Raw genomic sequence first — 23,036 nt, 5'->3', positions numbered from 1 at the left:
CAACTCACATGTCCCTCCTTCCCCATAGACTTGAGTGCTTTTCCTCCATCACACTCCTTTTATTAGATAAGCCCTCTTTGTACATGAGAGCTGCTACAGTAACTTTCAAATATGCCACCTTGTTTCTGCCTGCCTGCACTACTGGCATTTAGAAGGCACACCTCGTCTACTTATTGCCTTGCATCTTATTCTAGACAGCCTTGGTCAACTTCTAATTGAAGTATATAACCTCTCCCCACGAGGTGTTTCTCACAGCTTTCAGACTGAAATGAAATTATTAGATTTCCTGTATTGCACTTTTAAAATGCAAACAGCTTCCTGAGACTGAGGGGGGTCAGTGCTTCTTTATGGCATCATAACAGATAACAGGCTTCCTATATTTCCATGAAATGAAGAGATCTAAATGTGTTCTGGAACCCATTTGGGAAGAGATGTAGTACAACATCTAACAAAATGTGTGACAAGCTCCCATAAAAATCAATAGAAGGGTTTCAGTTAATTGGAACAGAGGCTGTCTATTGCTTTCCATGGGGCTCATTGCTGCTTACTTTATAAGCCCACTGGGGATAATAAGAAGAAAAGGGTTACCCTGTAGTGTAGTGATGTTCCCTTTAGGACAGGATTTTCAAGAATGACCACCACACCATCAATAAAATACTAATTTATTCAACAGGAACTCATGTCTTTCAAACATGTCAGATAATGGCATATGCACTTGTTCACAATAATCACAGGAAGCAACTAAGCTTACATAGGAGCTATCCAGGATCACAAATTCTGCCCTTGATTTTTAATTAAATCTGGCTTTGAGATTATGGACACTGTATATATAATGAATTCAAAAGCAAATATATCTGAGGTGCATCTGAGTGAATTCTAAAATAGACATTGTTCCATCTGTAAAGAGCTTTGGAGAGGGATGGGCTTGGCAAGCTTCCCTTGGAAGCAAAGCCTTCTCCTGGCATCTTGATGATGCCAGGGGAAAGAGTCCCTTCACCACCACTTGGTGGAGCCCTTTAAATAGCCTCCAGGCCTGTCTGTGGAGAAATGCTTCCCATGTAGCAGGAGAACATCTAAGGCAAGCCCCAATTTCAGTTTCAGAGAAGTCCTAATGGAGAGGGAAACATTCCAAATAGAGGAGGTGGAGCCCAAAGAAAAAAAGAAGAGGATCAAAAATACCAACACATTATAGCTCAAAGCTCTTACACTATCAAATGGCTATATTAATCTGCGCAGCAGATATCAGCACTCCTGAAATAATGCAGTTTGACACTGCTTTAGCTGCCCTGGCTCCATCCTATGAAATTGTGGGGTTTTTAGTTTTGTGAGATATTTAGCTTTCTCTGTCAGAGAGGTCTAGTGACACAAAGAACTACAAATCTCAGGATTCCATAGGATAGAACCATGACAGTTAAGGCAGTGTCAAACTTCATTCATTCTGCAGTGCTGTTTAGACCAAACAGGTGTTACAGTCTTTCAAACTGGGAGCCAGGAAAGCCATATGACAACTGTGAAAACACTAAGTGATGATATAGGGGAGAGAACCCCCTGCCACCAGAATGAGACCCCAAGAGATTCCTCACCTCAATCTAAAGAGAAAACAAAACAAAGTCAAAAGATTTGATATTGTAGTGAGAGGAATACAGTATCTTGGGTGTCACAGTATACATTGCAGCAGAACTAAGCCTAGTAATCAGATTGACTGATGGTGGTGGTGGTGCTTGAGGTGAAGAAGGACTTCTAGAAGACTTGTGCTGGGCAGGTAACAGTGTGGCAGCATCTTGTTTAATTAATATGCAGGCTGTTTTCTGTTAAAAACTGCCATGATAAAAAGAAGTGTGGCAGCTGAGAAGTCACTATGCCACATGCTTGATTCTTTCCAGGCTTGTTTGCTGTAGACTGGTTGGCAGGGATGGTAGTTTGAGAAGGTGTGAGGCATTCACCACATTGCAAGGCCACACAGCTAGCCTTTCCCAGGTCCCCTGCCCTTAAAAGACAATGAGGATCTTTGGTTTTGTGCTTGTAAAGCTGTTGTGGGACTAACCTGGTTAGAACCAGTCAGTCAAAGCATTCAAAATGCTGGAAAGGTGCCATGTTTCAAGCATGGCTGTGTGGGTATACAGGTCCCAAAGAAAACCAAGATTTTTTTTTCTTTTCCTTTTTTTACTAGGACTGAACTGCATGGATCTGGAAAGGCAGTTGCATGGACTGCACACTCCAGGGTGGAACACTTGTACTGCCCTCCCAACCTTTTCTTTGCCTCACATCCCTAGCAAATGTTTGATTCATATTTGCAAAAAGTAATACCACATCTGAAGATGAAGAAGTCTAACTTCTAAATTTTAAACCGCATACAGTAGTGCAGATGAACAACAACAACAAAAAAGCTTTTAAAGCAGTGCATATAATGCAAATTTAAATTGAACAAGTAGATTCTAATTTTATTCAGAAGAAAAAATTGAGGAATGACTTGTGACTCAAGGACACAAGCCACTCTTTGTTGCACCCCCTGAAATTCCACCTTGGACCCCCAGGTTGGGAACCCTTGGCCTATGGGCTCCAGTAATACAGTGACCTAAAGAATTTTTTTAAAAATCTCCTAATCTGCACCACAGGGCAGCAGAACAACTTTAGAACACAAAAACCATGGGATTGCCCCTAGATTGTAACTCAAGCAAGAATAGGCAAGAACTGATCTTTTTTCTTCCTCTTTATACAATGAAATTGTTGTCACTTGATAACAAAACAATGATGTAGTAAAATGAAAACAAAACCAAATTATACTGTTTTAGCTCCAATACTTAGAGCTTTTAATGGGAAACTAATAATCCCCTTACAAACAATAATAAATAATGTCAGAGTTTCTTCTATACATTAAAAAAAATCTGTACATAATTATACAGTGTAACAAAATATCTGTATTCAAGAGCAAGGCTGCCATCTTTGGGTGAGATCTTCAGTCAAAGGAAAGTACAGGTCCATGTCTGAACCAGTACATTTCCAGTGTCATAAAAACAGGTTCCAGGCATCCTTGGATCTACAGTCATGCCTGTTGACATAACATGCAAAAAGCGAGGTTGGCTAGTGATTCCTGCTAAAAGAGAAGGCTGTAACATCTGCATGCAGAACAAAGTTGATAAGAATGGCTGACACTGGCATCTTCTTAAACAGACAGTTATATAGCAGAAATATTCAGAAGACATAGCCATGTTAGTCTGGAATACCAGTATGCAGACAGATAATGTAGCACCTTTGAGACTAACTAAGCAAAATAAGTTGTAGCATGAGCTTTTGTAAACTTAGGGGCTGTGCAGACAGATTGGGGCTGTGGCAACTGCACACTGCAGCCCTGATCTGGCCTTTGCATGCTGTAAAAAGGAGCCACAAAAAGCAGCTCCTTTTTGTGTCCTGCAAAGGGCACAATAGCTGCTGTGCCGCCCCTTTACGGCACTCCTTTGGTGCTGTGTTGTGCGGATGCAGTGCCAGAAGAGCGCTGTGATGCCGCGTGCTGTGTGGAGCAGTGTGCAGCGTCACGCTGCCCTGGGGGTGGAGTCGGGGCATGTGTCATGTGGACATGATGCCCTGACTCTGTCCCCAGGTTAGCCTTTAAGCTTGGTCTGCACAGGGCCTGTATCCATTTCCTCAGATGCATGAAAACAAGAAAGCTTATTCTACAACTTATTTTGCTCACTTGGGAGATTGCTACACTACACTCTTATAGTGCCGCTATTCCACTTTAACTGCTCTGGCTGCCTCCTGTTGCATTCTGGGATTTGCAGTTTAGGGTGGGGGCATTTAGAATTCTTAGCCAGAGAGCTCTTAGGCCTCACTGAACTACAAACCACAGAATATAACAGGAGGCAGCCAGGGCAGTAAAAGTGGAATAGCAGCACTAGAAGAGGGTAGTGAGGTAATCTACTCCATTTCAAAGGTGTAATAACATCCCTCTGTATACTGACAGAAGAAATATCTAAAGGTATTGAAAAGGGGATAGAAAAGGAAAACCTTCTCAATGTGCTAAAAGTCACAGCAAGCAGATTTCCCAGCTATAAAGCCCCAGTCTCGTGCTACACCAGCACAGCTATGTTTACTGGACAGTGGCTTCAATGATTTCCCAGAGGTGCTGCAGGGGCAACACTGAAAATGGGATGGGGACTGGACAGTCCTCAATAGATTGTTACACTGCAACACTCATCAGCCCTAGCCAGCACAGCCAGAGATGCAAGCTGACAACACAATTTCTAGCCCTGATTTATAGGCTGTTGCACTAGCTAACTCAGCATCTAGGCTGGCGTCTCAGGGAATAAAGGCAATTCTGCCCGGCTGTACAACACTGCAATCCTGGTACCTGAACTTCATTCTCAGCAGCATGTTTCCCCTTCTGAGAAGACACCTGCCAGATGAAACATCTTCCTCCTACTCGTCTTCATGATAGCAAACCTTGTGGCTGGCCCTGCTGTCACTTCCACCTTGGATCCTAGATCTCAGTTTGGCTGTTTGAATCATTGGATCAACTTTGGCTGATAGTATTTTTCCTTATGAACTGGTGGCTCTGATCCTGTTGCCATGTACAACAATGACCACCAGGAAACCCTGACAAACCCAAAGACAATCAAGTAGGCATTGTGTACATCACACACTGTCCCTGAGCCACTGCCCCTGCTTATGCTAAAAGGAATTGAGAGAAACTAAATGATTTTACCCAAGCAGGGTTGTTTTTCAGATGCATTGCTTAGGTATAAAATTTGTTCAAATGTAAACAGGCACAGACATATCAAGATGGCACTTAGTGAGCTATTACAAGATAGCTCTTTTTTTCTCAACGGTTCAGTATCTGGACCAACCTTTCCTTCAAAGCAGCACTGCCTTGTGCCTATCTCATGGAAAATCTCATTAAGATATTGATGGAGACTGAAGGCAACAGCTTACTGGCGGGAAGTGGATAGTGTCCAATGATCACTCTGCACTTAATAGATTAGACTGGTTAGAGGGCTGAATAGACCATATTCTCATGTTACCATCAATTCTGCCTCCATGGGTCACATTCATCTCTCCTTAGGTGAGCAGAGATATGTGTATATGTGTGTAGTAATCTACAAAATGACTGTTTCCTTTTCTTGTTGCACAGAGGTTAGGAACTGTTTCTTGAGTGAGCACTCATTATTAAAAATAACCAAAAAAAAAAAAAAAGAATTTCAGTTTCTATATTTGGTAAAGCACTTCAAGTCAAGCTTCAACATCTGGGAGAAGAGCCACATGATCACCACACAACAAAAAGATGTGTTTGTACAACACACCAACTGGAGTGATCACAAGAGCAACCAAACATCTTGCTTGCTGTTTGTTCGTCATATACAAAGCACTAGGATTGGCCACACATTGCTCTGCAACAACATCAAGATCTCCTGTCTTTTCTCCTATGCCAATTGAGCCCATTTGCTCCTGTGAGCAAGCACACATTTGTTGTTGGCCCAAATGCAAAATCAATAAGGAGAGCATGACAGCAATATAAACAACTTTGATCTGGCATTACATTTCCAGTGCACAACTATCTTTAGGCTTGCCAGCCTATTAGTCTCTGGGAGACTGGGACCTGGGTCAGAAGCACGACTCTTGGGATTCTGGATCATTGTGGATTGGAAGCTTATCATGTTCCTGTTGATTCCCATTGTACAAGACTGTGTACCTAGAGAACGGGGGAGGAGAAAACCACATTAGAACAGATTAAATAGCTTGGTGATCCTTTTATGAAATGCTAAACAGGATGTCTTCAGTCTTCTACAGATTTACTTGCTAAACAGTTGCCATCACTCTTGATGACATTATTATTTAATGCAAACCAACAATGTAAACGCTAAATGGGGAAAAACTACACATAATTGAAATTACTCATGCATTGTTAGTGAAATCATTCAGCTGGTTCTAACAGACTTTAAAAAGACAATAGATTTTGTTTGGAAAATGTACAGCAGAGCAGTAACAATCCTTACAAAAAAGCACGATGACACAAAGAGAATAGGTCCCTGAACTTTTCCCATCCCCTGCCCATCATGTACATGAGCATACACTCCTGCACTTCACAGATGAAAACCAGGTCAGAGCCAGCAGGGGTGCCAGAGTTGTGGTAAGACCAATGTGTGTGGCCCTGTTCTTCCTACCTGACTTTATTTGTATGCAATGAAGCCCTTCTTGTATTAGATACCCCCTTCCCCTTATAGGGTTACCATGCCATGGTTCTGGAGGGGCACCTCAGACAAAGGTGGACTGAGGTGGCAAATGCAAACAGTAAGAAAACATGGGGTAGAGATGGGGACAGGATGAATGCAAATGTAACCTAGATGCATATGCAGCCTAAACTAGGATCATTTCTTGTTTTCTTGCCACTTTTTGTTATGACTCTAGGACATTTCTTAGAAAGTTTTAAAACACAGTGTAAGCATTGTGGGCTTTATCAGGGAAACTCAGGTCATCATATTGTTGGTGATATATACGCATAAATGTCTCTTTTAGATGGGACACAATGGAGATGATGCAGCTGGTCTCAGCTCCAGGGGGAAGGGGTTATGCTCTGTCTGGAAGTTCATTTTTTTCCTCTCTGCAACCACAATTTCATCCTCTGAACTCCTCACTCATACCATCCCCTCCTCACTGGTACAGTCTCCCCTTGGCACCAGATCCTGCCTGATCTTGAAAGCTATGTAGGGTCAGGCCTAGTCTGTGCTTGGATGGGAATCCTGTAGGCTATATTTCAGAGGAACACAATGGCAAACAACCTTGCCTAACAAAACACAAACAAGTGTATGGGGTTGCCATACGTTGACAGGAAACTTGAAGGCACATTCATACACAGACCATTTTGTCTGCTAGATCTACAGTCTCAACTTCAGTTGACCACATCACTGGAAATGTTTAACTCACAGGCCAAAATAACCTCATTTTGGTATGCCTTTAATTGAAATGTTTGCTGATCATTCTTGGTTTATTTCAAATTGCTTGGGCTGTGATACTTATGAAGAGTTTTGTCACCTTGCCTCAAAATTATTTTAATTTATGGATTTCAAGATAATCCTGGCTGTGTGTTATTCTTTGTTCCCTTTTTTATAGTACAAAGATGCGAATGTAGACATCTGTTGCACCTGTCCATTGTGGTTTGAAATAACATCCACCATGGCAAATTGCTCTGCACAATACCTGTCTCGCTATGCCTTCTTCCCTTCTAATTGGTTTCATGAGAAATAGAAAGTATAATACTTTTCTGTTCGAATGAATAAGGGTTGCAGTTAACAGTTACTTAGGAGCCTAGACTTGACTATTTTAGTAGATGCTTTGCCTTGAAATAAATCTTCCACCATCTGTTCAGCTGTATAGTTACAAATGCAAACAACATAATTCACAACTACATCATAAAAGCAGAAAACAGAAAGATTAACATGACTGCCTGTTAGTTATTACAGGCCATGAAGCACCTGTTCCACTTCTCTCTTATTTTAGGGCACAGGTGGGAAGTAAGCTCTTTCTAGAATGGTCTCCATGGTTGATTTTTTTATGGCCAGTAGTTTATGTTAGTAGTTTATGGTTCTGTGTTTAGACATAGCTCCTTGCTGAAATGACAGAATTAGAGATAAGATACAATCACAACAGCTGATGAAAAGTACATTGACTTCACATTGGATTTTCAGACAAAGGAACCAGGACTAGTTAAGGGACAGAATCTTTTTTGGTTTGGGCTTTCCAACTTATAATAGTTCTGGCACAAGTAGTGTTAGGCATGTTCATCTTCTAATAGTTCTGACAAACCCACTATGGCTTTGGATAAAGCAGATGAGGGAAGCAGTTTATACACAGAAGCAGCTCTGAAATGTCTGCCATCCAGAGTTAGCAATTTGTTGTATTTCTAACCATAATATTTGTTTCATGAAGATGAAGAAATAACCATCGAATGAAACCTCACTATCAATATTTTCTCAAGGGGTTTCACTGATGCCTAGGCTCCAAGGATCTTCATGTCTGGAAACTTCCAGCTATTAGAGCTATATCATACAATATGGCCGCACTTACACAAAATGATACTTCTGTGGAAGTAGCATACTTCCTGTACATCGGTCTTTATTTGTGATGAATGCACACATCTGTTTCTCCATGCATAAGGAAGATGGGGAGGAAGATGCTGTCAACTGCAAAATAGACTAATGGATATCTTATTGTCTCATGTGAAAAAGTAATAATTGTGATTTGTGATATATGAAGTCTTCTAGATTGACAGTTTCAAGAAGCAAAGTAAATAACTATAATGTTAGCTTTTAAATAAATTCACATTTTTAAAGTGTGGCATTTCTTTATATGTATGGAATCTGTAAGACTCCAAAACGTAGAAACATTTGAAATCCATAAGTAAAGACCAAAAAAGGGGGAGGAGGGGACAAGAACACAGCTTTAGACAACTTGCTCCAGTACTTTCAAAACCAGACTTATAAACATGTTGTATGGTTTAAGAAATCTTTATGTATGCTTTAAGAAATCTTTTAATAAATGTCTTCCCCTTTAATGCAGTTTTGCAGGGCAACTAAAATTAATCAGACCTTACTAGGTTCAAGCAAACACATTTCAGTGAATATTTCCATAACTTTGGTAAAACCTAAAACAGATTTGGGTTTATAAAGATCAGTATTTGTGGAATTCAATTTTAGTAATTCAGGACGATTGGACACATGTATCTTTGAGACTGGTTGAAATTCAGATAAGAGTCCTTTGAGGCAGTTACAAATGTGTAACATAGGCATGGTACAGACCACCATAAAGTGGTGTACTCACGCCGATACTAGGGTTAGGGAGCACACACCATCCGCATGCTCCCTAACCCTAGAACGGGACCATGCCGGCATCATGGCAGCCTCTCATCTACACAGGGGCCGCCATGATGCCGGCACCACCACTGAGTGCCAAAATGTGACGCACAGGTAGTGGCATCATAACGTCACCACTTCCTGGTTATGGCACCACAACAAAGGACCTGCTCTAGGTGCAGTACAGACCGCTGAAAAACAGCGGTCTGCCGACGTCTGTTTTTCCTCTGGAGGGAAGCCACAGCTGCCAAACCACTGGTTACATAAGCGCCGCACAGCAATGTGCAGATGCCGCGCGGCACTTACATAACAATGGCGGAACCCATGTATACAAGGGGCAGCCATTATTACACCGTCACCATGTGCTAGGCTTGCGGGGCATACGGTCACTCCGCCCCCCGCACAACCCTAGTATGTGGCCAGGCTGGTGCAAAGGGCCATCTGGACTGTACCCTAGGCAGCTGCTTTTTGTAGCGGTGTGCAAGCTTCATTCTCGCGTGGCAACCAGACGACCGCAGTAATGAAGCCATGGGAGAAAGGGGCCAGGAGGCCCCTTTCTCTGATGGCTGCGCCTGTCAGGGTGTCCTGGGGCATGAAGCTCCAAGGACACCCCTTTTCAGGACCACGGAGAAGCAGCATTTTGCCACTTCTCCATGGTCCCAAAAAGCGTCAGATTGGGGCCTCTGGGCTGCCGGTGAGGCTGCCCTGGCCCCAATCCGGTGAGAAAAGGGGTGGGTGCAAGCTCTAGTTATAAAGCTATGCTGTGAATTCCAGCTCAATCACCTAAATCCCTACTTACTGGGAAGCAGCCACTGCACTTGATGGGGGGGGGGGGTGTCTGTTCCTCTATTCCTCTCAAAGCAGCTGACTGATGTCCTTATTCCTCTCCCATGTGTGATCTCTACTACAACAGGCAGGATGTCTCTCCCAATCCCCCACTCCTGCCATGCTAGGAGATAACTTGTGCAAGGAGAGATGGGAATGTCAGTCAGTTGCTTCCCAAGGGACAGGAGAATGGGCCTCCCAAATGATCACAGTGGCTGCTTCCTCATAAATGGGGATTAGAGGACTTTCACAGTCTCTACAAGTGCCCTAAACTCCAGGTTATGCATTCACAACTCAGGACTCTGGCCCAAATTGCTAGTCCCTGTCAGAGTAGATCGATGAACCAATGGAAGTTATATCACTGTTAATTTATAATTCATCAGTTTATTCAGTGGGTCTATTTTAGCTCAGACTAGCAATCAGATTTAGGCCAAAAATGTTAACTGTGAAGCTGGAAATTTTCTTTATCATCATATGTCTATGTAGGATGGTGAAGATATGTACAGCAACTACCTAACATTGCCATTTAAAGCCAGTGATTAAAGAGAGGAAATACGTTTGATTCAAACTTTATATCCAATTCACTTTACCATAGAAGACTACATTTATGGAGTTTAAACGTGTGAGTTTGCATGTGCTCCCACTAAAAGGGCAACATTTTACCTATGACATATTATCTTGTCCAATCATTGGTTTAGGAAATGAAGAATTTCAGACAGTAATGCAAAGTATTTTCTGTCTCATTTTCCTAATGTTAATAGGTTCTATATTATTCTCAGTTCCCTGAATGAGAAATCAGTGCTGTCATGATTGTGAAGCTTTTTGGTATTTATATCCAAATAATAATGTTATGCTTTATTATTTTTTACTTTTTATTTACAGATTCATTCATGACAGCAATTTTTTTTAGAGAATCATTCACATCTGAAAGTGAACATATATTACCATTAGGATAATTTAAACAAATCTCAACACTCTGGGAAAGATTATTTCTCTCAGCGTTGTTTTTAAAAACAGTTTCAAGTTTCTCTGAACCAGAAGGTCTTCAACAGAGAGATGGACACACTCATTATGAAAAGGAAAAGTATACTTTGAAATCCTTTGCTCTTGCTGTGACTAAGGAAACCTTTAAAAAATCTATTTATTTCTCTTCTTCCTTTTTCCTGCTGAAGGTTTACTGGAACTAACTTTCAGTGGAAAAAAAGGAAGAGGAACAAAAACAATTAATAAAGGTCTACTTTGTGATGACAACAGCAGAGGAAGTCAAAATATATTCTTTTCATCACAGGTCTCTCTCTTTTTCAAGAACCTCTGGGTTAGAGAATCATGTGAATAGTTGCAGATGTTTGAGTGTACACAGTACAGTAGGAGTCTATGAACAACTTTCCAAAATTACATCATAAATAAGGGCTTCTTTTGATTCTAGTAAAACTGTCGTGTAACCAATTGGTATATGATACAATTCCAATGTTCCTATCTCAGATCATTCTTTGGTTGGGATTATTTGATGACGACGCTTTCCCAATTTTAAAAAAGAGTTGAGATAAAACAGCTGTAGGTTGGCGAAACATTGAAAGCCAACAGAATAGAAGGTAAAGGTTTCAGTGGACCTTTTTTAGTTCCCTAAACTGTCAACTTTCTGATTAAAAGAAAACAACTCATGCATTTAAAAAGTCAGTACTGCACTAATTTGAAATGATTCCAGCAACATCTGCATTTGTTAATGATTGCTATTTGCTTAACCTTGCCCTTATGTCTTCTCTAGCCCAGGTCCAACAAACAGTAAAGAAATAAGTAAATTTATGTGTTGTCCCATTTCTTCAGATTTCAGTTGAGAGTTTACAAGTAACATAGAATATTCCTTTATGATAAAAGACCTCTCTTAATAGCAAATGAGAATATCAGAGACACGGTTAATGAAGAACCCTTTAATATATAAATTACACTGTGAGACTATGGTCCCTATACTACAGTGTTACAGCATTATATTCCGCTTTAACTGCCATGGCAACATCATGTGAAATTGTGGGGTTTATAGTTTAAGGAGGCCCAAAACTCTCTGGCTGAGAATTCAACAGTCATTCCTTAAACCGCAAATCCCCTTTCTGGCCTGCTTCCAATAAGCAACCCTGGTACACGGAAGACCTCAGGGATAGGAAGCGGGCGTGCAACGGCTAGAGCGCAACTGGCGAAGACATCACCACTTAGCCGACAAGGCACTCCTTGAGTCTCTTTTGAAGGCTTACGGAGTGGCAATAAGTGCAGCTAAACATTCGTTTTATGCTGCACGTATTGCGTCCGTGGAGTCACGTCCGGCAGAGCTGTTCAGGGTAGTGAGGGAGCTAACACAACTGCCCCCCTCCCTGAACCCTATTTTAGAAACATCTAAAGCCTGCTGTGACGAATTTAAAAACTTCTTCGCGGATAAAATCAGCAGTAGTAAAACCTCTACTAAAAAAGTCCTCCCTGGACCCCCTGATTCGGAATAATTATCGGCCTGTTTCGCTGCTGCCTTTTTTAGGGAAGGTGATCGAGAGAGCAGTTGCTTTCCAGCTTCAAGGGATCTTGGAAGAAACAGATTTTCTAGACCCATTTCAAACCGGCTTCCGGGTGGGCTATGGAGTTGAGACTGCCATGGTCGCCTTAGTTGATGATCTCCGTCTGGGCATGGACAGGGGAAGCGTGTCCCTGTTAGTGCTCTTGGACATCTCAGTGGCTTTCGATACCATATCCTTCTGGAATGCCTGAGGGAGTTAGGTATCAGGGGCACTGCGCTCCAGTGGTTTTGTTCCTACCTCTCGGGTAGATTCCAGATGGTGCAGCTGGGGGACGTTTGCTCCGATAAAGGGCGCTTACATCTGGTGTCCCTCAAGGAGCTATTCTGTCCCCCATGCTATTTAACATTTACATGAAACCGCTGGGAGAGATCATCCGGAGACACGGGGCGCGGTGTTATCAGTACGCTGATGACACCCAAATATGCTTCTCTGTGTCCCCAACTGATGCAGTAACTAGGGATGGCATCTCTCCTCTAAATGCCTGCTTGGAGTCGGTAATGGGCTGGATGAGGAAAAACAAACTCAGCTTGAATCCAGAGAAAACGGAAGTACTAGTGATAGGCTTCCCCGGTCCGGGTGGTGAAATTTGTCCACCTGTCCTGAATGGGGTCACGCTCCCCCTGAAGGACTCAGTTCGCAGTTTGGGGGTGCTTTTGGGCTCGTCACTCCAGCTGACTTCTCAGGTGGATGCGACGGTCAGAAGCACCTGTTACCAGCTTCAGCTGATACGCCAGCTGCGACCCTACCTAGGCCGGGAGGACTTTGAAACAGTGGTACATGCTCTGATAACCTCTCAGTTGGATTTCTGTAATGCGCTCTACATGGGGCAACCCTTGTACCAAACCCGGAAGCTTCAGCTAGTGCAGAATATGGCAGCTAGGTTGGTCACTGGATGTCCCAGGGCCGACCATATAACACCGATTCTGCATGATCTCCATTGGCTGCCTGTTCGCTTCCGGGCACAATACATGGTGTTGGTTATAACCTATAAAGCCCTAAATGGCTTGGGCCCAGAGTACTTGGAGGACTGCCTCTCCCCATATAGTCAGCCCCGCACACTCAGGTCGTCTGGGAAGAATCTGTTGAGGATCCTGATAATGAGATATGTATCAACCTCACAAAGGGCCTTTTCTATCTCGGCCCCTGGGATCTGGAACACTCTTCCTGAGGAACTCCGCTCCGCCACCTCCATGGATCCCTTTAAAAAGAGACTCAAGACCTTCCTGTTTCGGCAAGCCTTCCCTGATGCTCCTTGATGATATATGACTCCCCCCTATATGAACAGCATTATCGAGCACATTTAGCTGGCCTGGATTTGATGTATGGTTTTAATCTGTATTCTGAAATGTTTTTATTGAAGTTTTATTTATGTATTGCAATTTTTATCCTGTATTTTGTATTTGATATTGCAATTTTTACCTGTATACCGCTATGATCAACATGGAATAGCAGTTTATAAATAAAAATTATTATTATTATTATTATTATTATTATTATTATTATTATTATGGCAGTTAAAGTCAAATATAGTAGTATAACAGTGTAGTGGGATAAGGAGTCTCTCTATTTACATATAATGTATAAAGGGAAATTAGTAATAAATGACCTCACACTGACCCTTGTACACATAGGAGATTTTCAGACAGGGAAAAAAAAGCCAGGCGTAAAAGGCATACTCCTGGCATAATCGCACAACCGTGCTGAAGATTTTCAGGCACATTGCACTCATCCAAGACTTATCTGGTGAAGATCCAGGAATACTCCAGCTACAAACCATTCATGGGGATGTCCTATGAATGGTTTGTTGCTGGAATATTCCTGGATCTTCACTGGATAAGTCCTGGATGAGTGCAACGTCATCTGAAAATATTCAGTGCAATTGCTTGATTATGCCAGGAGTATCCCTTTTACTCCTAGTTTTTCCCCCTATCTGAAAATCTCCACAGTTTGTAGATTTCAGGTGATCCTTTATCATCTTCTGATCTTTATGAAAAACAAGATCTCTGTCCAGTCCTTTCAATTTTTCCCCATATGGTCCAACTACAAAATCATATGCCAGTTATTAAGACTGCCTAATGGGCTTTCACAGTAGCCACCTACCTGGATTCCCTTTTTTGTTAGTGAAAACCATGTTTTTTTTGTTTGTTTATTTGATATCTGAAATTGCAAAACCACAGTTTACATTGAAATCAAAGATTGAAACCAAGATCTGGACACCATAGCACACTATAATTATTGGGGGGAGGAAGGGGGGGTTGATATATTCCAGGGTAAGCAAAGTGAGACCATTGGGATGGAATGTGCAAACCCATGGCTCTGTTTCCATTAGTGTAACTATGGCTTAGCAACTGGGCCCTGAGATATTATTGCTGCAGGCTCACTACATCTTCTACTATCTTGCTCTTCTCAGAACATTCCCTCATATATTACTCCAGTGGGGACATCAATACTAAGATGGAAAACATACATCTTTGTGTATGACATCAAACACTGAAGCAATGATAAAGATTTTTTGTTTTTTAGCAGAATGTGAATTTTCTTGAACCATGGGGGGGAAACCGACTTTTACCACATCTCAGATTTATCTGTGCTTTGCTTATGAAAACAACCATGTTGCTCAGGTTTTACTGGATTCTGGAAACTTTTGTTTATATAGAAAACTCATTCTTACGTGACCAAGGCACAAGATGAACTAAAATCAGGTTGTTGGCTATTTTCCTAGATCTGTATTTATGGCCATTATGAATTTAGCCAATTATTTAAACAAAAGTAAGCCTAATGTAAAGTTACAAAAGAACGCTATTTTGCATAGCTTTTTATAAGTTTTGGTTTCTTCTTCATCTAATGCAGTCATTAAACTCCCTCTTCAGCAGAATACAGAAATTATTTAGTAGTTTACCTAGCAGTACTTTATATCAGAAGTATAAATGGCTCTGAAATTATGGATATCACTCTATAATGTTGAGAGATTTCAGCATTTAATAATAGAAAGAGGTTTTTCCCCCCAAGTTGCTATATTTTTGAAATGAGACACTCCTGCCATAGCTCCAAATTGCTACAGCATTACCAGAGCACAATAAGCACCAGAATACATTTGCCTCTTCCACATATATTTTCCCAGTCAGCCATCGTGCAGAGTTGAAATCTGCTTCATCCTATAATTGTCATGAAACAAATATAGCAGTTTTTATGAAAATTTCTTTCATAAAGCCCACAATCTCCCATTGAGCATGAATCATTGCAGAAAATTCACTCTGGGAAGCAGCAACATGGCCAACCCTGATGACTGCATTTCTGTTCCCCATTATTTATTGTCCTTATTTCACTCTCAAGACAACACAGATCAAATTCTATAGACTTTATCACATGGGAGGCTTACTGTGCGTAAATCACCATGAAATCATCAGAAATCGTGATCAGGGTTCACACTCTCGCACTCTTCTCCTGTTGGTAAATCATTATGGAGACATAGGGGCTCACTTCTCCCATCACTAAAGCGTCCTTGGAGCCGCCATTTGATAATAATGGGATCTTCCATTATTGCCAAATGGTGGCTCCATGACAATTTACTGACGGGCGAAGCGAGCCCTGATGCCTCCATGATGATTTACTGATATTCCAGACTAACATGGCTAGGTTTCTGAATCATATTTCCTCATATTTTCAAAACAACACATAGCTGTTCTTCCAACCTCTTGATCCAATGGGGTCCAATAAAGTCTTTATCTCATACAGCAATACAACCTACTGCTTATCAGACAGGATCTAGACTTCAAAGTTTTCTAACGATGTACCCAGTATCTTCCATAGATCTTTATTAAGCAAATATATTTTTGGACTTCTCCGCTACAGGAATATCTGTGCATATCTTTCTCAAAATCAGTTAACAGTTTTGATATCCCCTTGGTGTATCTGGAAGGATGTGGTTACTGAATAAAGATACTGAACAGCACAGAAAAAGAAACAACAGATATGTAGATGCCATTGAAAACTCCACAACCAAACTCATATTAACATTTGCAGTCTTAGGGCAGGGCTAGATATTTCACATGGCACAATGGCTTTGCCAAAATTGGCACCTTTCCATGTAGGGCATTTCAATAGCCTGTGGTCAAAGGAGTAGGAGGTGGAGTGGTGGGAAAGTGGTCTGCTCTTTTGACTTGTATTTAGAAGCTTTCTCCCCCTGTATTTGCAAGAAGTGAGAAGAAAGGAAAGAATGTGATTTACTGATAGCTTTATAAGCTGGGGGGATGGGGAAAGTATATATCCATCTTCTGAGGGAAAACAGCAAGTCTTTGTTTGCTTTTCCTGCCTAAATAAAGACATGCCATCTTATGTGGTTCCTGTCAGTATGATTCATGTAGTGATTGGGTGAAAGAAGTAGAATGAATGTAGTCTCATAAATATAGGAATGGGCACAAGCTAATCCTCTACAGTATCTGTTGGTTTCCTTCCACACATCTGCCTGGTTAAAATCCAAGTGTGCCTGTTTTCTTTTTAAAAATCACCATAGAATCATAGAATCATAGAGTTGGAAGAGACTGCAAGGGCCATCCAGTCCAACCCCCTGCCATGCAGGAAATCCAGATCAAAGCATCCCCGGCAGATGGCCATCCAGCCTCCGTTTGAAGACCTCTAAGGAGGGAGACTCCACTGTCGAACAGCCCTTACTGTCAGGAAATTCCTCCTAATGTTGAGGTGGAATCTCTTTTCCTGCAGCTTGCATCCATTGCTCCGGGTCCTAGTCTCTGGAGCAGCAGAAAACAAGCTTGCTCCCTCCTCAATATGACATCCCTTCAAATATTTAAATAGGGCCATCATATCACCTCTTAACCTTCTTTTCTCCAGGCTAAACATACCCAGCTCCCTAAGGCGTTCCTCATAGGGCATGGTTTCCAGACCTTTCACCATTTTAGTCGCCCTCCTTTGGACACGCTCCAGTTTCTCAATGTCCTTTTTGAATTGTGGCGCCCAGAACTGGAAACAATATTCCAGGTGGGGCCTGACCAGAGCAGAATATAGTGGCACTATTACTTCCCTTGATCTAGACACTATACTTCTATTGATGCAGCCTAAAATCGCATTGGCCTTGTTAGCTGCCGCATCGCACTGTTGACTCATGTTCAACTTGTGGTCTACTTGGACTCCTAGATCCCTTTCACATGTTGTCTCCTTAAGCCAGGTGTCCCCCATCCTATATCTGTGCATTTCATTTTTTCGCTCTAAGTGCAGTACCTTACATTTCTCCCTACCATGTAGCCAAAAATTACAGTTGACTTCCTATGTGTGCCCTGTTAAATGTTTCCCAGGGAAAGGGTCATCAGTAGCATAACAAGCCTACCGTTGCTCATGTGACACTGACTTTTCTAACTCACAGGCAGCAGAAATTGTTTTCAATATTCTCTGGTTGTCAAAACAGAAGCCCAGAAGCTGGAGAAGAGTGCTGAAGATATCATGGACAGCCAAAACAATAAACAAATGAGTTGTTGAACAGATCAAGCCTGAAATCTCCCTAGAATCCAAGGTGACTAAACTGACTGTTGTACTTTGTTCACATCATGGGAAGCACAACTCATTGCAAAGGAAAATAATGGTAGGAAAGACAGATGGCAGTAGAAAAAAAGGAAGACCACATGCCAGATGGCTGGACTCAATCAAGTAAGTCACAGGCCTGAATCTGCAGGATCTGAGCAAAGAAGTGGAGGATAGAGGGGCTTGGAGATGTCTCATCCACAGGGTCACCGTGAGTCGAGATTAACTCAAAGGTAGTTAACAATAACAACAATAAGTGATGACAATTAGTTAAGCCTGTGTTGTAGGGAATCAAAGGACTACCCTCTCCAAGTGACCCCAGTTAGCATACCTATACTGATATATTTATATACTGCTTCTTAGCATTATTTTGACCAGAGGTAGGCAACCTTTTTGAGCCGGGGGCCGGGTTGCTGTCCCTCAGACAACTGGGGGGCCGAAGCCGGGGGGTGGAGCTTCCACCATCCGGGGGCGGAGCCGCATGCCAGGGCGGAGCTTCCACTATCCAGGGGCAGAGCCACATGTCAGGGGTGGAGTTTCCACCCTCTGGGGGTGGAGCCGCATAATAATAATAATAATAATAATAATAATAATATTTGCAAGAAGCTACTAGGGCCGGCAATGCCATAACACAGGAAAAATGCATGCACACTGTCTCAACCCAGAAAAGAGCAAGCAAGTCCATGTGGGGGGATTTTGCAAAGAGAATATCAAAGGATAACAACAATAATAATAATAGCAATATTTTCAGGGATGGAAGCGACTAGGCAAGGCCACAAAACAGCAAAAAATGCATGCACACTGTCTCAACCCAGAAAAGAGCAAGCAAGTCCATGTGGGGGGATTTTGCAAAGAGAATATCAAAGGATAACAACAACAATAATAATAGCAATATTTGCAAGAATGGAAGCGACTAGGCAAGGCCACAAAACAGCAAAAATGCATGCACACTGTCTCAACCCAGAAAAGAGCAAGCAAGTCCATGTGGGGGGATTTTGCAAAGAGAATACCAAAGGATAACAACAACAATAATAATAGCAATATTTGCAAGAATGGAAGCGACTAGGCAAGGCCACAAAACAGCAAAAAATGCATGCCACTGTCTCAAACCACTTTCTTTCTCTCCCTTCTTCCCTCCCTCACTCCCACCCTCCCACCCTCTCTCTCTCTCCTCCCCTCCCTCCCTCCCTCTCCCTCCCACCCACCCACCCTTCCTCCCTCTCTCTCCTCCCCTCCCTCCCTCTCTCTCCTCTCCCTCCCACCTTTTCTCTCTCTCTCTCCTCCCCTCCCTCCCTCCCTCTCTCTCCTCTCCCTCCCACCCACTCTTTCTCTCTCTTTCCTCCTCCCTTCCCTCCCCCTCTCTCTCTCTGCCTCCTCCTCCTCCTTCCCCCCCGCCCCTCCATTTATAGGAGGGAGGAGGGAGGGCAGAGCCAGGAGGGAGGTGGGCGGCACCCATTTGAAGGCCCGGTGCGGCTCCTGGAGCCCCGATTCAGGGCTCCATAGGCCGCATCGGGCCTCCCAGGGGCCCAGTGCGGCTGCTGGAGCCCTGTTTCAGGCCTCCGGCTGCTGCATCGGGCCTCCCAGAGGCCTGGTGTGGCTCCTGGAGCCCCGTTTCAGGGCTCCGGCTGCCGCATCGGGCCTCCCAGGGGCCCGGTGCGGCTCCAGGAGCCCCGATTCAGGCCTCCCAAAGGCCCGGTGCGGCTCCAGGAGCCCCGATTCAGGCCTCCCAAAGGCCCGGTGCAGCTCCTGGAGCCCCGTTTCAGGGCTCCGGAGGCCGCATCGGGCCTCCTAATGGGCGTCGCCATTTTGCCCTTCAAAATGGCGGCGAAGTCCCGCCATTTTGAAGGGCAAAATGGTGGCCGGAGCGGCCGAAATCGGCGGCGATTTCGGCGGCAGGAGGGACCGGGGGCCGGCAGAAAGGCGCCCGCAGGCTGCATCCGGCCCACGGGCCAGAGGTTGCCGACCCCTGATTTTGACAATGGTTTTAATATGTTTCACTTTGCAGGCTGCAGTCACTATATACATTTCAAATTGAACAATGTTTCTCTTTCCACTGAAGACATTATGAGTAGTCTGATACCCAGCTAATCTTTTTAAGGCCCAGTTGCCATGGTTTCATTCAGAATCAGATGTGCACACACATCAAAAGTGCCTGTCTGTGAAAGGGATAAAAGGCTAATCCTTTATGTCTATGTTTTAGTAACAGAGCATATATGCACATGACATCATTTCACATGGAATATACCTTAAACATTTATTTTGTGTTAGACAGTGTGGTATAAATATGTGGGGAAGGATAGATGCAGAATGAATCATATGCTTTGCTAATCTGTAGCCATCTCAAAGGTTTTCTGAGAATGAGAAGTATCAACACTCCCTCAGAACTCATAGAACACTGTGGCTGGAATTAAAGTGACTTATGCACATGGTCTTGTCACAGTGATGTGTAGCTACCTCTATTGCCAGAGCATCTTGGAAGCTGGCAGGGCAGGTTTCCCTCATGAGGCAGCTTTTGCTGCTGTCCTCCATCTCCATCATTATCACATTGCCTTTGGCCATGTTATCCCTGCTGCCATGTTACTACCTGCACTGGTGTAGTTACACCAGCCAATAGATTACAGGCCTTGATCCAGTTATGGTACATAACCTCTTGATCCTCAATACACCAAATCTCATCTGACTTGGGAAGCTAAGCAGCATTAGACCTATTTGTATTAGATAGGAAGTAATCAGGATATACTATGGACCTCACTGAGTTCTAAAGATGAGCAAACTAGTACCAAAATCATGATGTGAGCTCTCTCATTAAGGTTTGGAAGTTTCAGGTATAGACCGGGTGGGGGGAGGGGGGACATCATTGCAATCCACATCAGTGCTTTTAAAAATGACCAGAGGGGTGTGGGTCAAACTGTCATCCTTCTGCGTGTACTACCCGAGAACATATATGTATAGCCACACCCAGAGAGTACAGGTTATAGAATCATACAATCATAAAATTGGAAGAGACCACAAGGGCCATCGAGTCCAACTCCCTGCCATGCAGGAACTCACAATCAAAGCACTCATCACAGATGGCCATCCAGCCTCTGTTTGAAAACCTCCAAAGGATACTCCACCACACTCCAAGGGAGTATGTTCCACTGTTGAACAGCTCTTACTGCCAGGAAGTTCCTCCTAATGTTGAGGTGGAATCTCTTTCCCTGTAACTTGCATCCATTGTTCCTGTATGCACACCAATTCTCGTACATGGACAGCATTTACCCAATTTCTATTCACTAGGATGCTGAGACGGTCATCAATAAGAACGGATTATCCATTGAAAGACTTGCACAACATTCTCCCTACCATGGCAATGGCATACTCAACCATGACTCTCAATGGTATTAAGACAATTGTGTGACTGAAGTCAAGTGCTTACAACAAGTAGACCCACCAATAAAGGCAAGATATGACTCCAAAGTACTCCTTGTAGTTCACACACATGGCCTGTTCTTTCAGATATGCCTCACTAATAGATAGGTACTCATAGAATCCTTTTGGGGAGGGGGAAGGATACTTCTGCTCACAGGAAGGATCTAGGTCTGTCTTACTTTCCTAGCACCAAATGGTTTGGAGTAAGGATGATAAGGAATGCAATGTGGAGTGCTCATGGCTTGCACTGTCAAATGTTGTGAGCCTTCAAATAGCTTCTGACTTATGGTGACCCTAAGACAAACCTATAACAAGGGTTTTTTCTTGTTTGTTTGTTTTTGAAAGAGTTGTTTAGAGGAGGTTTGCGATTGTCTTTCCCTGAGGCTGTGAGCATGTGACTTGCCCAAGATCACCCAGCCAATTTCATGGTTGAGCTGGGAATCAAACCTTGATCTCCAGCATTGTAGTCCAACACTCAAAACACTACTCCATGCTGGCTCCTGTCAAGTATTGAAATATAATTGTCTTCTCAAGGCAAAGCATTTACTTACATTTCCATCAAGGATTGCCTAGATTCATCTGGGCAAAATATCAGGCCAAGAATTGGTTGTGGGGGTAACAGAAGACTTTCAAAATAAGTAGAGTTTATTTCCTGGAGATTTGTTATTATGGGTTTGGATGATACTTTACAGAGTTTTGACAGTTAATGCAGCTTGTACACAGTAGGAATCTGACATGATGGAAGGGCTATTGTGCACCCACATTTGCTTACTGAGAGGGTGGACCTTTATGATGGGAAGGAGTCCACCTGGCTTCTTCAGGGCATGATATCTGTCCTGGAAATAAGTACAACAGTTTAAGCCAAATACTCTCTGGAAAGTTGGTGTGGGGGAAAGGTACCAAAGAAAGTTGGGCTCTTCGTGTGATACTGTGTAAAGGGAGAAGATGGCAGGGACCACATAATAATGGATTGAGAGGAGGGGCTGTGCCTATGAGGAGAGATCATAGTCTAGACCAGTGGTCTTCAAACTGTGCTCTTTAAAAGATTTTGGATTTCAGCTCCCAAAAGCCTCAGCCATGTTGGCCAATAGTCTGGGATTCTGGGAGCTGAAGTCCAAAATCCCTTAAAGGGCACAGTCTGGGGATCACTGGTCTAGATGTATGCAACCAGCCCAACAGCTTCTGCTATTTGTATAAGAGTCCAGGATCTTAGGGTGATAGGTGAAGCATTAGGGAATAGCGTACAGTTGTCTGCCTTCCGTATCACAAATTAAGTGTTGTGTGAGAATGCTGATTAACACTGTCATTAATATCAGTTATCACTATAATGAGATTAGTGTTTATATGTTATTGTGATAGAATTGGTGTGTTATGTTGTTTTAATAAACAGGCAATTTTGAATGCCCTTTAGAACAATTTGTTACAGAAAGGTACTTATATGAAAAGAAAAGAAAAGAAAAGGAGAAAAAAGAAGCACAAGAAGTTACTGACAATTCATTTTTTGTGAAACAGGCTCTTGAAAGGGTTACCACCTGGAAACCTACAAAGCATAAAGGTATCTTACATTCACACTCTTTATCATTTTGGAGAGTTTGGCGGGATACAGACGGGCAGGGGAAGACGTCTTGGAGGTGTATTCTGCTGAATACGGAGCCTCCAGACCGCCCGCCCCGGGGGTGTGGCTCAGGAGATGGGGCTTCCACATGGGGGGCAGTGAAGACGCCTCACCTGGGGCCGTTTCTGACCCGCAGTTTCCAAACCGCCGCCTCGGAGGACGCTGCAAAGAGAGAGGCAGCTTCCTCACGGGCGGCCAAAAACGAGGCTTTTTTTTTCTTTTGCCGGCTGGCGGATGCGCAGCTGCGCAGCT

At 43.0% G+C, this 23,036-nt stretch overlaps 1 protein-coding gene across 1 annotated transcript in view; it reads right to left on the bottom strand.

Annotated features, from left to right (window-relative positions):
* Positions 1 to 666: 666 nt before the first annotated feature.
* Positions 667 to 23,036, bottom strand: part of LOC149321933 (5-hydroxytryptamine receptor 4-like) — a 298,644-nt gene continuing 276,274 nt past the window's right edge. Inside the window, exon 7 of the mRNA XM_089531601.1 lies at positions 667 to 5,686. Coding sequence (XP_089387727.1) covers positions 5,599 to 5,686 — 88 coding nt within the window. The 3' untranslated portion in view covers positions 667 to 5,598. The remainder of the gene's footprint in view (positions 5,687 to 23,036) is intronic.

Source organism: Sceloporus occidentalis, unplaced genomic scaffold (assembly GCF_023333645.1).
Source record: "Sceloporus occidentalis isolate IW3139 unplaced genomic scaffold, rSceOcc1.0.p SCAF_1, whole genome shotgun sequence".
NCBI lineage: Eukaryota > Metazoa > Chordata > Lepidosauria > Squamata > Phrynosomatidae > Sceloporus > Sceloporus occidentalis.
The sequence above is the reverse complement of the archived record's forward strand: the minus strand, read 5'-3'. Positions and strand labels throughout refer to the sequence as shown.